General features: G+C 67.2%; 1 protein-coding gene across 1 annotated transcript; it reads right to left on the reverse strand.

Annotated features, from left to right (window-relative positions):
• Positions 1–1,794: 1,794 nt before the first annotated feature.
• Positions 1,795–15,285, reverse strand: ARRB1 (arrestin beta 1; the record flags this gene model as incomplete). The annotated part of the gene is made up of 17 exons (XM_082015069.1): positions 1,795–2,091; positions 2,894–2,945; positions 3,237–3,307; positions 4,263–4,286; positions 4,653–4,736; positions 4,945–5,082; positions 6,388–6,460; positions 6,550–6,634; positions 6,724–6,859; positions 7,621–7,688; positions 7,810–7,869; positions 8,706–8,902; positions 9,370–9,414; positions 9,857–9,917; positions 10,814–10,844; positions 13,141–13,298; positions 15,238–15,285. 17 exons carry the CDS (start codon positions 15,283–15,285, stop codon positions 1,980–1,982), a joined length of 1,443 nt encoding a protein of 480 aa, XP_081871195.1. The 3' UTR covers positions 1,795–1,979.
• Between the last annotated feature and the right edge of the window lie 1,232 nt (positions 15,286–16,517).

Here is a 16,517-nt window from a genome sequence, read left to right on the forward strand (position 1 = left end):
AGGAGCCAAGCTGGCATTTACCCACCGTGTCTGTGCGCGCTTGGCAGCCCGGGCATGCCACGGAGGAGGCAGGCGTGATGGCCAAAGCATCCTACAGCCAGAGAAGGGGGGCTTGGGGGGGCGGCTGAGGCAGACACCGAGCCCCGAAGAGCGGGCGGGGGTGTCCCAGCACCCACGTACGGGCAGGCAGCAGCCACAGAGGTGCTGGAAACACCAAGGCTGGAGAGGGGATGCTGATGGAGACGTACTTGCATGTTAATGAGTGAATAAATTAATTTACCAGTGAGGAAATGTGCAGCTGAGGACAGGAGCTGCGGGATGGTGAGATGCTGCAACAAGGAAATCTGCTCTCGTGAGTTTGCATTCGACTTGCTGGGGTGGGACAGAGCAGCAGAGAGGAGGGTGAGAGCCTTCGTCCCCCCCAGTACCACGATCGGGTGCCACGTTGTAGAAGACCCCAGGAGTGTGCCAGCTCCCCTGTCCTGAGCCAAGAGAAGTGTCCAGGCACTGGGACTCTATTTTATTTTATTTTTTCTGAGTTTAATAAACTAGAATAATTTATTTGACAGAACACAGAAACATCACAGATATGGTGGAGAAACCAAAGAAGCAGGTATCAATGAACAGTACAAAGTAACCACTTTACAAAAAGAAGTACCACGTTGCCCATCAGCTTTACCCAAAAAATAACGGGGGGGACCCAGCTCTGCACCCCGCCAGACGGGGGGGACAGAGCTACCCCCATGGGTTGCTCTCAGATGACAACGCTGACCTCAACGGCACAATAAATAGTGAGAACGGCCTCTCGGTCGGTGGTGGGAGACCTGAGCCCCCAGCAGACCCCACTGCGGGTCCGGGGGGTGGGATGGGTCCCCCGGCCCCCAGCAAGGGAGCCCCAGGACGGGCACCCCCGAGGCGGGAGGCACAAGCATCTGGTGAAACACTGGTTAGAGTGGTAAATGCTGTGTTCCCCTTCCCTCCCTACCCCCAAATAGGTGCTTGACCCCATGCAGGCACAGGTAGGGGGGAAAACGTCAACCAGGGGAGCTTCGCAGCTTGGGGGGGGCCAAAGCAACCCTGGTGTAACCCCGCTGGGAACAAGGCTGTTACGCCATGACCCCGCTGTGGCTGAGAAGAGGCGTTCGCAGCATCGCCCAGAGCAAGCGTCGCGTGGCTGGTGGCATGGACCCCGGGGGCTGCGCTGCCCCGCTGCCAGCCCTTGTCCCTGCGTGCCGGCTCCAAGTCCGCTGGCCTCACCTGGCCCCGGCAACTCACGGCTCTGAGCCGGCTTCCTCCAGGCTCTATTGGCGTAAAAACCGAGGCAGCTGAAGAACAAACCCCCGGGGTTGGCGGCTTTAGAAGGACTGGGGGGGGTAAGAGCAGGGGCAGCGATGCCCACCCATCTCGCCAGCTCCAAACCCCGGTGCTGGGCTGAGTCTTTTGCCGGGGAGCGGCTGGGATCAGGGCTCGGCCAGGCTCCGAGGGTCAAGGTCAGGCTCGTGCACCCCGGGGAGGGAACGCATGCAGCAGGGCCAGACGGGAGGGGACATTCGAGGCGCGCGGGTACCCTTTCCCATGAGCGGGCTGCCTAGAAAAGACCCTCCCCATTCTGCTGCACCCCCCTCCCTCCCCGTAGCAAACTGGTGTTGAGACTGGACTTCTATAAAACGCGTAAAAGAGGCAGCTCATAGGAAAGGGCTCTGAGTGTGGGGGGGAAGGGGCAGGGGGCTAAGGTGACCCCTCAGCCCCCCCGCTGCCTCCAGCACCCCTCCGGCCATGCCCTGCACGGGAAACAGCAGCTCTGGATGAAGAGTGACAATGCGGCACAGCTGGAAGGTTATAATTGCTGTCGCCATCGGGGCGATCCATAGGCTCCCGGTACAGGTAGAAAACAAAATTAATAATTATACAAAAGAGAAGAAGCCTAATGCACGGGTGTTACTGGCGCACGCCGGCCCGGCGAGCTGCGGGGGGCTCGCTTATCTGTCGTTGAGCTGCGGGGAGTTCGTCCGCTCCTCCTCATCCTCCTTGTCGTCCTTCATGCCTTTGAGTCGCTGGCGGGCGAAGTCTTCGAACACGATGTCGTCGTCACTAGCGGAGACACGAGGGAGAGGGGCTTTACGGGGCGGGACGGGGCTCGTGGCGAGCCCAGGAATTGGGGGCACCCGCTGCAAGGCTGACCCGGCTCGCGCGGCGAAGGCAGGCGTGTTCCCGCACGCCCAACCCGCCCCGCGGCATCGCAGCAGCTCGGAGGGTCCGTAAAACCCCGTCCTTCAGCAAACAGCTTCGTTTTTCCAAGCTTTACCGGTGCTTGCCCTCTGCACCCCCAAAAAAGCCCCCAGACGGGTGGCTGCCTCGGCGCGTGCTCGGTGAGCAAGCCGAGCAGCCCAGGAGTGATGCGCGGCAGGCGCAGCTCCGCATCGGCGGCCCGCGGCGTCGCCGGGGCCGTCCACACCGTTTGCTCCGCTCCTCCGAGAGCGGCCGGGCTGGCAGAGCACTGCAAAAACCTCCCAAAACCGCTTATTCCAGCCCAAACGCAGCGTTAGCGATTAACGCGGCCGTGGCATCGCCGGCCGCGGGGCATGCACCCCCACCCCCGGGGGCAGCGCGGGGGGACAGCCCCCCCGCCCCGACCGCCGCGATCCCGGCGGGCGCTTTCTTGCTGCGGTTCCTCTCCGTTTTTGGGAAGCCATGCGGGGAGACGGCGAGGGAGGAGAGAAGAGAGGCGGGCGCGGCATGCGTTACGGGTTACGTGCGCGGGGTTCGGCGCGGCGCGCCGATGCCGCGGCGCGGCGGGCGTTAGTGGGTTAGGGGGGTGCATGCAACCTCTGCAAACGCTTCGCATTCCCGCACGGACCCGGGGCGGGGGGCGTGCGGGGTTTTTTTCTCTTACTTTGTGTCAAGCTCTATCAGATTTGTATCTATGGGCGCCTCGTTCTCTGGAACTGAAGAGAGGGAAGTATGGCACAGGGTTAGTCACCGCAGACCCCCGGGTGGTCACCGCCAGCCCACCGGGTGGCTGTGACACCCCCCCTGGGGTTTGGCTGCACCGGGGTGATGGGGGCACCCCCACGGTTTTAGCTGCCCGGCAAAGGGGTCACGGCGGGCTCGCCGGGAGCTGGAATCGCCATCGGGCATGGCGCAGCCTCGGCGGCACGGAGAGGGGAGCGGGCTGACCCCTCTGCCCCACACCACCCCAAAGTGGGGCTGCCCCACAGCCAGGGCCAGACGCTCACCGTCCCGGTGTGCCGGTTCCTCCTTGGGTTTGGGATGCATCAGCGTGAAGGGCAGCTCCACCGCGACGTCGCTGCAAGAGATGCCGGCGTGAGGCACGGGGCTGCCCGCACGTCGCAGGCAGAGCGCGGCAAATTTGGGGGGAGCGGGGGCAAAAACCTGTATAACCTCCGTGTGGCCTCTTTACGCGCTTCTTGCTTGAGCTTGACCCCGTGGTTTGGGATCAGCACAACCCCCCGCCTGTGGGGCCGGCGGCTGGGCCGGCCGGAGGGCACGAGGGAGGAGACCAGGGCAGCAAAAATCTGCCTTTTAGCAGCTTATCAGCAGCTGGGGCTGCAAATCCCCCGGGTTTAGGCTGCGTGCCGGCGGCGCCGCGTAAACGGCGGCGGGGCCCGGGCACCCCCGGCGCTGCGGGAGGGAGGTGCACTGAGTTTCCCCGTGCTCAGCAGGGTGGGACAGCCGGAACACGGCCCCGAGCTCTTCCGGGAACAGGGTAGGACGAAGCTCTGCCTCTTCCACCCGCAGGCGTGTTGCAGCAGGGCGGAAAAGCCTGTTGTGTGCGTCAGCTCCAGCCCCAGCGTCCGCCCGGGAACGGCGAACAGGCGTGGGTGGGCACCGGGAGCCGTGACACCCACGGGACCCGGCGGGAGGGGCGCGGTGTGAGGATTGAAACCGGGAAAGCGCCGGAGACCCTCCTCCCCACGGCTGGCGAAGCTCAGCCCCGAGGAGCCACCTCCGTGCTCCACGTCCCCAGCAGCACCCACGGGCCCTTCTCGCACCGGCCCCACCGCCCTGGCACGCCGGGGGGGGACGCAGGAGCCGGCCCCCGCCATCAGCCCCAGCACCACCACCTCTGTGGGCCGCTTGGCTTTTGGCTTCGGGTGAGGTGGTGACCCCAACGGCGGTGGCATCCCAAGGACGAGCGTGGGGTCGGGCTGGCAGCGGAGGGGACCGAGGGGCCGGAGGGTGCAATGGGGGGGCTGCGGCGGCGACCGGGGGGCGTTCGGGGGGAGCGGCGCGGGCGTTACCTGGAGGCGAGGTCTCCCAGCAGGCTGGCGTGGGTCGAAGGAGAGAACACGTTAGTCACCGGTCCCCAAGGACATGCGACCCCCCGCCTTGTGTGTGCCCCCCCCATGCTGCTGAGTCCCAGGGGAGGTTTGGGGGGGTCACGGGCCCCATCCGCAGCACGGGAGGGCTGCAAGCGGGGCCCCATCCTGCAAAAGGTGCTGCGGCACAGAGAAGGGGGAGCGCGGGGTTGTGCGGGTGAACGACCCCCCCGGCAGTGGCCACGCCGGCGTCCCCAGGAAGGGTGGCTTCACCGTCCCAGGAACCTCGCAGCATGCCGGGGGACGCGCTGAGGCCGGTCCCAAGCCCAGAGGAGAGCAAGGGAAGAGAGGGGGTGCAGCCCCATCACTCACCCTCCTCGGGACACCACCAGCTTCACCTTCACCTTGTAGGAGACGATAATGCCCAGGATCTCCTTGTTGGCTCCGTCCCGTAACCTGGAGGAAGGGGCGGGGGAGGATCAGCGAGGGGATGCCCGTGGGGACCAGCCCCCCGTTCTCTCGAAGGTCCCCCCCCACGGGGTCTCCGCCGCCCTGAGCATCACCCCTGGAGCAGGAGCCGGATGCCCACCGGGGCTCGGTCCTCCCCCAAGCCCCCCCGCGCTGCCAGAGGGAGCAGGAGCCCCGGGGGTCCGGGGGGGCTCACAGTGTGCTGGAGGCCAGGTTGGTGTCCTCGTGCTTGAGCTTGCCGTCCAGCGCCAGCCCCCGCTTCTCCCGGTTGTTGGCGAGGAAGGGGGTCAGGGTGTAGACTTTGCAGAACGTCGAGCTCGGGGCCACCATGTCGCTGGAGACAACAGCCACCATCAGCCAGAGCCCTGTGGCACCCCTGCAGCTCCCCCCACAGCTCCAGCAGCCCCACGGGCCACCCTGGACATCTCCATCCCAGCCCAGGGAACATCTCAGTCCCAGGCCCAGCCTGGAGGACATCTGCTTCCCAAGTCCAAGCCAGCCCAGACATAGAATCATAGAATCTTTGGGTGGGAAGGGACCTTTCAGGGCCATCTAGTCCCACCCCACACCATAAGCAGGGACATTCCCAACTCGAGCAGGTTGCTCAGAGCCTCGTCCAACCTGACCTGGGATGTTTCCAGGGATGGGGCATCCACCACCTCTCTGGGCAACCTGGGCCAGGGTTTCACCAGCCTCAGTGTCAAAAATTTCTTCCTTAGATCTAGTCTGAATCTGCCCTCTTTCAGTTTAAAACCGTTACCCCTTGTCCTGTCGCTACAGGCCCTGCTAAAAAGTCTGTCCCCATCTTTCTCCTCAGCCCCTCTCAGCCCTGGCAGCTGCACTAAGGTCTCCCCGGAGCCTTCTCTGCTCCAGGCTGAGCCCCCCCAGCTCTCCCAGCCTGTCCTCCCAGCAGAGCTGTTCCAGCCCTCGGAGCGTTGCTGGGGCCTCCTCCGGCCCCGCTCCAGCAGGTCCGTGTCTCTCCTGTGCCGAGGGCTCCAGAGCTGGACGCGGCACTGCAGGGGGGTCGTCTCCCCAGAGCGGGGCAGAGGGGCAGAACCCCCTCCCTCGCCCCGCTGGCCACGCGGCTTTGGGGGCAGCCCAGGACATGGTTGGCTTCTGGGCTGTGAGCGCACGTTGCCAGCTCCTGTCCAGCTTTTCACCCACCAGGACCCCCAAGTCCTTCTCCATGGGGCTGCTCTCCATCCCTTCACCCCCCAGCCTGTGCTGTTACCAGGGGTTGCCCCGACCCAGGTGCAGGACCCTGCCCTTGGCCTTGTTGACCCTCATGAGGTTCACTGGGCCCATTCCTTGAGCTTGTCCATGTCCCTCCGGTTGGTCATCCCGTCCCTCAGGCGTGTCACCCGCACCACTCATCTCCATCCCAAGTGCACACCCAATGTAGCAGACATCGCTGTCCCTGCCCCAGCCTGTTCATCTCTGGCCGGGGGGACACCGAGGGTGACGTCCCCCAGAGCACCATCAATAAAAGGGTCTCCATCTCCCCACTCCTCCCACCAGGACCTGCTCACTGAATGCAACATCCCACTGCTCTGAAGGTGCTGCATGGTGGCAGGAGTCCTCCAAGGCTCCTCCGAGGTCCCCGGGGCCCTCGCGATGTCCCCAAACAGCCAGTACTCACTCAGCATCCTCCACGGCCACCGGGCACTTGTACTGGGCGGTGTTGAAGAGGCAGATGTCGGCGTACTGGCGCACTGGGGCGAGAGATGGAGAGACGGGGGTCGGGGAGGGCCCCCGCGGGGACGGGGACGGCAGCCGGGGCGGGCGAAGCCATGCTCCTCACCTGAGATTTTAATCTTCTTCACCGTCTTGTTGGTGTTGTTGGTGACGTGGACATTGACGCTGATGGGCTCTCCGTGGTAGTAGATCTGCAGGGAGAGCAAAGGAGGGGGGACGGTGAGGTCCCCACCCTCACTGAGGTCGCCCCACCAGTGTCCCCTCCCCAGTCCTCGCCCACCTCCTTGTCCAGGGACGCCTCGAGGTGTAGCGGTTTGTCCGACATGAGGAACTGCCGGGTGGTCTCTGCCATGGGCTGGGGGCCGGGTCGCTCCGGCGCGTACTGGACCTTACGGATCACCAGACGCACCGAGTTCCTGGGGGGAGATGGCGAGAGGAGAACCCAGGCTTTGGACTGCTTGCAGGCAGCTCTGCCTGCAGGCTGCCCTCTTTCTTGGCCCATTTTGGGGTCAGATCCTTCTTTTCTTCTGCTGTGCTGGGTCAGGAGAAGGATGTCGTGGGAGGTGCTGGCTGGATGCCCACCTCGCCTGGGCTGCGAGGGGGGAGCCCCACGGCCGTGCCAGGTCCCACGTCATGGCAGCGCTGGGCTCCTTGCCTGCAGCGCAGCGGTAGATGTCTCCATCCCAACCCCGAGATCATCCCTCACCCATCCCTAACCTGGAAAGTATCTTCATCCCAGCTACACCTTCGGGAACACCTCTGTCCTGGAGAGCATCACCATCCCAGCCCCAGTTCAGAGGACATCTCTATCCCAACCCAGAGGACATCTCCATCCCAGCTCCAGTCCAGAGGACATCTCCATCCCAGCCCCAGTCCAGAGCCCCAGCCCAGAGGACGTCTCCGTCACAGCCCCAACCTAGAGAAAATCTCCGTCCCAGCTGCAGCCTGGTGAACATCATCATCCCAGCTCCAGCCCCAGCCTAGAAAACATCTCTGTCCCAGCCCCATCATGGAGGACATCTCCTGTTCCAGCCCCATCATGGAGGACATCTCCATCCTATCCCCACCTCACCCACCAGAGGTAGCAAACCGGGGTGCCCCACCCCCAGTGCCGGGTCGCAGCCAGCACCCCGGGGATGTGGCTCCCACCCAGGCTGGAGGGATCCTCTCCGCTCACCTCTTGTGAATCTTCTCCTCCAGGTTCTCTGCACAGAAAGCTTTGACCTCGTAGTCCACACCGCAGGCCTGGAACCCAGGAGGGGGCAGAGGAGGAGGCGGAGAAACCCTTTTGCACCCCCCCAAGAGGTGACCCCAACCCACGGCTGGTCACCACTGCCCGGTGGCAACAAGGACAGGGGGACCTTACCTTCCCCGTGTCCTCCGGACCCGGCTGCAGCGTGACGGAGCACGGCAGGTTGGGGGGGATCTGAAGGGGACAGCGGGGTTAGGAGCGGGGCCGGGACCCCCATCCCAAGCCGGCTCTTTGTCCCGGAGACCGGCGGCATCACCCCTCGGCTGCAGGGCCGGGCGCTGCATCCCCTCCCGGTGCTGCCCCGGCTTTTGCTGGCGCTTCCCCTTCCCGGCGGGACAGCCAGGACGGATTTCCTCATTTTCCTAATTGCATTTGCTAATTGCACGGCGCCCTTTTCCTTCTGGCCCTATTTCAACCCAAGTCCCGCTCCATAACCACCCTGGGCAGCGGCTCGGCCTCCCCAGACCCAAACCCCGAAGGGTTACGGAAATCCATGGGGGGGCGGGGCGGGGGCCATATCTGGGGGATTTGGAGGAATTCGGGTCATCTCGCAGGGGCTGGGGGCTGTTTGTGAGGCTCAAGCCTGCAAAATGCCACCGGGTCCCCGCAGCTCCGGGAGGGGCGGCTGCCGCTGCCGGAGCCGCGCTGGGGAAATTCGGGGTGCGGAAGCACAAAATGGGGGTTTATCCCCCGCCCCGTTCCCCACCGGCGCTGCCCAGGCTCTGCGTCGCTTTGGGGGAGCACCCCGGGACGGCGTCACTGCCCCAGTCACGCTCAGGGCGTGGCCCCCCCCGTGCCGGCATGCACCCCGTGCCTCAGTTTCCCCACTGGTGGAGCCTTTTGCTCCCGAGTTTTAAGACCCACTATCCAAAGCCGCGTTTTCATCATGGGTGGCAGCATCTCACCCCCAGCCGTGACCCCACAGGGCTGGAGGGGACCTCGGTGTCCCCAACTGGGGGTCCCCGTCCCCTCCAGCAGCCCAGGAGCATCGCCACCCGCTGCCACCCTACCTCGAAGGTGAAGGGGTAGGCATGCTCGCCCAGTTTCTTGATCAGCCGCTCCTGCAGCCGCGTCAGGGGCTTCTTCTCCTCGGGGACCGGGGGGAAGGCCTGCGCGTTGGCCACGAAGAGGTCCTTGCGGAAGGTCAGCCCCAGCACGTCCAGGTCCTCGCGGCCGTAGCGGAAGGCGCAGGTCAACGTCACGAAGACTGAGGGTGACAAGGGGTGGAGGTTGGTGGCAGAGTGGCATCACGGCGTGGTGGCGCCACGGCTGGATAGTACCATGGCATGGTGGTATCATGGCGTAGTGACATCATGCCATGGTGGCGTCATGCCATGGTGGCACCACGGCGTGGTGGCATCACGGCGTGGTGGCATCACGGCTCATCCCAGTCCCACCAGCACCGGGAGGTGGGGGTGGCTCCCAGGAGGTGCCATGGTCGGGAGATGGGGACACAGCCCGGGGACCTGCCAGCCATGCCTTGGGGCGCCCACCACAGGACCCCCACCCTCTGCAGGACAGGGCACCCGCCGTGGGGACAGGGGGCTGGAAAATGTCACCCGCGGGCCCAGAGACGCCAGCGCCAGGGCAGGATGGCACGGGGCCACCAGCCGTCCCCCGCGGCGGTGCCACCCCGTGGCCCCAGGCACGAGGGACCCCGCGGGGAGCCGTTACCTTTTCTCTCCTTCAGGTACTCGGGATCCACCAGCACCACGCCGTCTGCAGGGGAAGAGCGCAGCGTCAGGGGACGCGCCGCGGGGACGGGGGGGACGCGGGCAGGAGCGGGGGGACGCGCCAGCAGGGTTAGGAGGGGAGCTGGGACACCTCTCAAGGTCTCTCTGCATTTTTAAAGCCTTCTCCCTGCGGGGCGAGAGGCGGGGGATGCGGGCTCTGCCTCCCGGGGCGACCGGAGCCACAGGGAACTTAAACGAGGACTAAGACACAAGACGACCCAAAACCGGCTGTTTTCCGACTCCTCCGGCGCGGGGGCTCGTCCAGCGGCTGTCCGCTGCCAGGGGAGGGGGACGTCCCCAGGGCACCTCCCGAGGGGTCCCCGCTCCCCAAAAACCTTTCCTCCCTCTCACGCAGGCTCAAGCGAGCCCAGCCCATCCCGGCACGTCCCTCCACCCAAACTGAGCTCCCCCCCGCCAGCCCCACGTACCCACGGGGTCCACCACGTCGATGTGATCCACGAAATCCCTCTTCCCCAGGTAGACGGTGAGCTGCGGGAGGGACGGGGGGTCAGGGATGCCCAGAGCAGCCTCCGGGCTCCCGTGGCCGGGTCCGTCCTGGCAGAGCTCTGGGGGGTGTCCTGGGGTCCCCCCATCGAGTCACCACCCCCTGGGGTCCATCACCCCCATGGTCCCCATGTGCTACCCCATCCCTGTGGCATCCAAAAGCCAGCCCCGGCCCCAGCCAAAGCCTGGAACCCCTCCAGATGTCCCCCAGAACTGGAGGCATCTGGAGCCACTTGGCATCTGGGGACATCTGGGTCAAGGTCAAGCCCCAGTCGGCACCCCATGGGCTTGTCCCCGAGGGTCTTGCCGGTGGGGTGGGGCTGAACCCCACAGCATCGCCCTCCCGGCTCTCCCCTGATGGGGAAACTGAGGCACGGGGCACAGACACATCACCCAAGGGTCAGCAGACGTGTCCTCCCTGGGAACGGCCGGGGGTACTGGGCACCCAGAGGGACACCGGCTCCAAGCCGGGAGCGAGCCCCGGTGCCGGTGCACGTTGCCGGCGGCTCGGACGGTCCCCGGCTCGGCATCCCTGGCACCGAATGCGAGTTGCCCCCAGCCACGCAGCCCCGGCACCCCCGGCCGGACCCCGGCACCCGTCTGCGCGCCCCCCGGGGAGGCTGCAGGTAGCCCCGCCACCGGCTGCACCCCTGACCGTGGGCAAGCCCCCCAGCCCCGCCGTGCCGCCGTCTCCCTTCGGGCTGGCGCGGCAGGGTGCTCGGGCAGCAAGCAGCTTGCAGGGCACCTCTGGGGCCTGGGGACGTGCCCGCCCCCCTCTCCCGGCTGTGCTCGCAGGCTTTTGGGGCTGGGGGTCACCCCTGGAAGCAGCAGCCCTCCCTGCTTCCCACCATCTCCCCGGGGAGCCACCGGCCCCCGCTTACCTTCCCGTTGGGACTGGCTTTCTTAAACACCCTGCAAAAGAGCAAAGGCGAGGGGGTCAGCGCTGGGGCACGGGGCACCCACGGGTGCCGCCGGCTGCGTTTGCATCGCGCCAGGGTGGCAGCGGGCGGGTGACGGTACCCGACCCCCTGCGGCACCAGGGAGCCTGGACGGTCGGTCCCTGTCCCTGCACCCCCCCGGCGGCAGCCGGCCCCGGCCCGTGCCTCAGTTTACCACCCGGCCGGCACGTGGGGGCTGGCGGGGGCCGGCGCGGAGGCAGGGCCGGGCGCCTTCCCGCAGCGCGGCTACGCCAGGGAGGGGTTTGGCCCCTCGCCTGCAGCAGGCAGGGCGTCCCGGCAGCCTCCTGCCCCGGGGGACTCGGCTTTTGGGGGGGTCCCTGCACTGGTCTGACGGGACGCCCGGGGGCTGCGCGGCTCTACGGCTGGGCAAGGGGCTGCGCAAAGGCCCCGCCGTGCCAGGTGCAGCACGAGGTGCCGTGCAAGGTGCCGCGCAAGGTCCCCGCCGTGCAAGGTGCCGTGCAAGGTGCCGTGCAAGGTGCCACGCAAAGGCCCCGCCGTGTGACGCCAAGCTTTCTGCAAGCCAGGGAACAGCACGGCAGCGGGGAGCCCCCGGCGAGCCGCGCAGCCCCCCGGCACGCGTCGCTGCTCAGCCCACCCCAGGAGAAGGATGCGGTTCCCCCAGCCCAGGCCGAGCGGCGCGGGGAAGGGTCCCCGGGGGGAGAAGCACGCGCCGGCGCGGCCCCGATGGGCGCCGGGATCCGGCCAGCCCTCGGCATCCCGATGAACGAGCAGCCGCTGCCAGCGCCCTGCGCCGGAAAGGAGAGGCGTGGGGAAGCCAGCGCAGCAGATCGCATGGGGAAGGCGCCCAGATACCACCATGATGGGCAGCAACCCAAAGCCTGCAGGCAGCAGAGCCGCATCCCAGCACCCTTCCAGCACCTTCCTCTCTCTTTATGGCTTTAATTTGTTTCTAATTACCTGAAAGTAAATTAAAAATAAGGTTTGCGCCGCAGACGTGGATGTTAAAAAGGGGGTTGGGGCGAGGGCTGGGGGCGCGGCGGCTCCCCCGGGGATGGGGACGAGCCTGTGGGTGCCCAGGGAGCTGTGGGGACATGTCACCCAGGACAGGGGCACCCCGAGGGATGAACCCCCACTCCGGCACATTTGCACCCCCACCGTCACCTCCGCCCCACGGGACACGGAGCGGATGGTTGGATCACAAAGCCCCTGGAGAGGGGAGGAGAGAGCGGGGTGCTCCTGCCCATCCACCCTCCATCCCGGGGGATGCCCTGCACCGCGGGAACAGCCCCCAGGCACGCCCTGAGCCCCCCAAAATCCCTCTGCAAGACCCCACAGAGCCACGGGGGAAGGACACGGGTCCCACACGCCACCGCGGCATTGCAAGCACCAGGAAAGCCAGAGCATCCCCGATCCGCCCGCTGCAGGCAGGGAGAGGGCAGGGGCAGGCAGGGCTCCCTCGCCCGGTGCCGCCCGATTTCGGAGGCTGTTCAGAGCCCGCCCTGGCACGAAGCCACCCGTAATGGGCTCTCCTCCGATAATCCCTCCTCGCCTTTAAATTCCATTAAAACCATCCGGGAAGATTAGCGACGGCCGCTCGGGCTGGGAAAAACAATTCCCAGGGCGGCTGCTCGGCTCTGCCAGAATACCGGGGCCTCTTCCAGGCGCTGCCGGGACGGCCCCTCGCCCCACAGCGAGGGAGAGCTGCCGGCACCCCGCTGCCTGCGTTTGCCTGCACCCCGCCGAGGCGCGGGCAGGGAAAGCGGCCGCCGGCGGGTTCGTGCGGCACAAGGGGGGAAGGAAAACCAAGCGGTGCCGGTCGGGGGCAGGTCACACACACGGTGCCGGAGCCGGGGGCAACCATAACCCCGGCAACGGGGCGGGATGCGCCGCGGGACGCGTGGCCACACGCCGGGCAGGGTCCTGGCACAGCCAAGGGCCAGTGGGTCGGTCCCTTAACGGGAGCATCCACGGAGCTGCCGCACGTGCCGGGGTGTCCCTCATCCCTGTGCCCACGTGCCAGGGCCACCCTCACCCCCATGCCCACGTGCCAGCCCACACAGGAGGGACAGCAGTGCCGGGAGCGCTCCCAAGTGCCAGCCAGCCCCAGCACCCGCCTCACTGGCCCGGCACAGCACTGGGCTACCGGGGACGCTCATTCCCCTGCTCCCATGCCCGGTGGCATCGTCACCCGGCAGGCATCGCCGCCGGGTCACCGGGGACCGGAGCACCTGGCAAGGCACCGCGCGGCTCCGCGGCACGCGCAGCCGGGGAGCAGGACGTGGCCCCACCACATGGGCAACCGCAAGTGGCGTCGCTCCGTCAGGGAGCGAGTTGCCACCACCCCCGAAATCCCAGGGAGATTCCGGGGGTGGCCGGGGTTCCCGGGAACAGAGCCGCGCGCCCCAGCCCCCACGGGAGGGGGCTTCCTCCGCTGGAGACACAGCAACTGGCAAAAGAGGGGAGAGAAGGGGGATTGCTAGAATTCAGCATTCCCTGTGAGCGAAAAGGCCGGGTTCTGCCGGGAAACGGCCCGGCCCCGCATCTGCTTCCAGCCCAGCCGCCACCTCCGGCAGCAGCTCCCAGGCTGGGGAAGCCCGGGCAGGAGGAGGAGGAGGGTAGGGTGCTGAGCTGGGGCCGGAGGCGAGCAGGGTGCTGAGCTGGTCCGGCAAACCTCCGGCATCACCCACCCCAGAGGCAGGAGGGTGCTCTTATGCTGTGCCTCAGTTTCCCCACGTCCCCTCCGGCAGGGGGTATGGCCCTTCGCCCGGGGAAAGCGGGGAGCGCAGGGACGCCCCGGCAGGGAAAGCCAGCACGGGGGGGGGGCAGCCCCACACCAGGCAGGGCCCCCGGGGTCAGCACACGTGTGCCTGCGTGTCTGCGTGTCTGCGTCCCCGTGTCCCTGCATCCCTGCATTCCCACATCCCTGTGTCCCAGCACCCCTGCATCCCAGCATCCCTACGTCCCCATATCCCTGCGTTCTCACATCCCTGCATCCCTGTGTCCCCGCGTCCCCGCACCCCTGTGTCCCCCTGCGTGACAACGCATCGGCCGTCCCAAAGCCACCGGGAACGTCGGGAAGGTCGGGAACATCCCGCCGGCCCGGCCCGGGCGGCCTCTCCTCGGCGCGGGGGACGTTCGGTTTTCCCAGCAGAGCAATCCCGAGGGCGCGAGGCTTTGCCGGCGCCGCGGCCCCCGGCGCGCAGGGCGAGGGCCCGATCCTGCCGAGCCGGCGTTCACGGGAACGCTGCCGCCATTCAGTGAGGGGGGGCCGGGGGGCGCAAAGGGCCTGGGCTGACCAGGGAAGGGCACAGCGCCGTCACCCGGCGTTCCCCTTCCCCACCCTTAATTAATTAACTGGGTTTTAAGGCCAAGGGAGGAGCAGAGCCCCCAGCCCGTAGAGCCGGGGGGGAGGGGGCGATCCACCCTCCTGAGAGCCCGGAGCAATTTCCGGGGGGGGGTCAGGGTAATTAACGAGGCGTTCCACAAAAGCAGGGCGAGGAGCATCCTCTGCCAGCCCGTCACCCCACGTCCCCCTCCCCAGGGACCAGCACCCAGGGGAGACCCCGGATCCTGACGCCGTGCCGGGGAGCCCCGGGAAAGGCGGCCAAAGGACGGAGGCTCGGCCGGTGCCGCTGCCAGCCCCCCCCGGGAGGCTGCGGCTGCGGGGAGCGGCGATGCCTCCTGCCCCGTCCCTCGCGACACGCACGAAGCCGCTAACGAACCCCGGCGACGGCGAGGTCGGTGGCGGGCGCTGCAGAAGCGCCGAGCAGGAAACAATTACTCACCGCCGGCCCTGGCCCCACGCCGCGGGCAGCAGCCCCACGCAGCCCCACGCTGTGGGGGCAGGAGTCTGGGGGGCCCCGCGCCGTGGGGGCAGGAGCCCCGGCTGCCCCCCAGCGAGACCTCCACGGACGCACAACCCGACGGGCAGAGCTCCATCGGAAAGCACCCGTGGGAGCGGGGAAGGGGCACGCGGGGACACGGTGACCACTCGCCCTGCAGCAGCCGCCGGCTGCCGGGGGGACCCTCGCCCACCGCCGCTGCCGGAGCCGGAGGGAGGGAAGGAGGAAGCGCGGAGCCTTCCCTCGCCCTCCAGCCCTTCCTGGTGTCGAAACGCCGGAGGCACGAGGCAGGAAGCCGCCGTCGCCGCTGCCCATCGGTGGTTTCCAACCCCGGGGGCCCCACGCTGCGGGCTGGCAGCCCCCCGAGCCCCCCGGCACGCTGCCGCACGGCCGGATCCTGCTCTCCCGCTCAGCCTGCCCTCTCCCTGCCATTGATCCGGTACCTTAATGAGCTCGTTAGGCACGCGTCCGGGGCTAACGATCGCTTTATTTGGCGGCTGATAATTGAGTAGGGTCTGTTTGATCGCCGTTGGGAAGATTTACGAGGATTCGATTCCCCCGGGCATCGGAGCGGGACTGACACAACGCCATCGATCGCCTTTCAACTTGGGACAGCGGAGCCGGGGTTTTCACCGGCTCTTACGCTAATGGGGCCGGCGGGCTGATCTAATTAGCCAGCACCGCGTTAGAAGGGACCTCCGGGGATAACGGAGCCGCCAGCAACCACATCACACGCTCCGGCATAACCCCACCGCGGCGGCCGGTGGCTCCGTGCCAGGGACGAGCCCGGAGCACCGTGCCAGCCCATCCCAAAGCGAGAGCATCCCACGGGCCGAACGCTGCGTCCCGCATCCCCTGCCAGGCTCGGCGGCAGCATCCCCCAGCCGGGTCGGAGCTTTGCCGGCTTCCCTGGCAAGGAAACGCTTTGGCTGTGGCGTCCGGGATGTGTCTGGATCCTGCTGTTATTACCAGAGTTTGTTCTCCAAACAACATGCAGGAAGCAGGAGTCTCCCCTCCTGGGCCGCCTTCCAGGGCTCCTCTTTCCAGCGGAGATCCCTGTCCCGCTCCCAGACCCTACGGCTTCATCGGGAGGATGCAGGGGATGCCGGTCGGCCCCGGCACGGTTTGATGCTCCAGAGGGGCAGGATGCGACCGTGGGGCCGGAAAAGGGTGCGGAGGGGTGCCCGGCGCCAACCGAGGTGGGCTCTGCCGCAGCGCTTCCCTAACTCCAGCTCCAGCCTTGTCTGCGCTGGCCACTGGGAAACCACGCTCCGCCACAGCTGAAACCACGGGCCACCAGCCGAGCATCCCTCTAGCCCACGGAGGCCAGCGGGTGCCCGGGGGGCTGTGGCCGTCCCAGCTGAGTGCTGGGTGCTGGGCGGGAGGAGCCGGAGCAGGGGTGATGCGTGTTTTTGGAGAAGCTGCAAATAATTAGGCGGCGTGTTTGGCGGCGGCCGAGGCCCCGGGCCCCGGCAGTGCCAGCAGCCACAAACTCGCCTGTTTACTCCACCGAGCCGCTTCCTCTGGCGCTTCCCACCGCAGGGCTTTGACGGGGGCTCGGCAGGAGGCTGGGAACGACGGCGCGATGACGCACGGAGCCGCAGCGGCCGAGTCCCCCAGCACCCCACCAAACCCGGGGACGGCTCCCGCACTCGGCGCGCAGGGTTCGCCGGCACCCTGGACGTGCTCCTCACCCTGCGTGGAGCACCCAGGGCCAGGCCAGGAGCAGGGTGACCCCAAACCTCATGGCACCGAGGCCGGACGGCGGTAGACGGGGAGCAGTGACCCCCAAGAAAAGCGGGGTGGCCCCACGCTGGCTCCAG

The sequence above is a fragment of the Phaethon aethereus genome, assembly GCF_964289735.1.
Source record: "Phaethon aethereus genome assembly, chromosome: 1".
Taxonomy (NCBI): Eukaryota; Metazoa; Chordata; class Aves; order Phaethontiformes; family Phaethontidae; genus Phaethon; species Phaethon aethereus.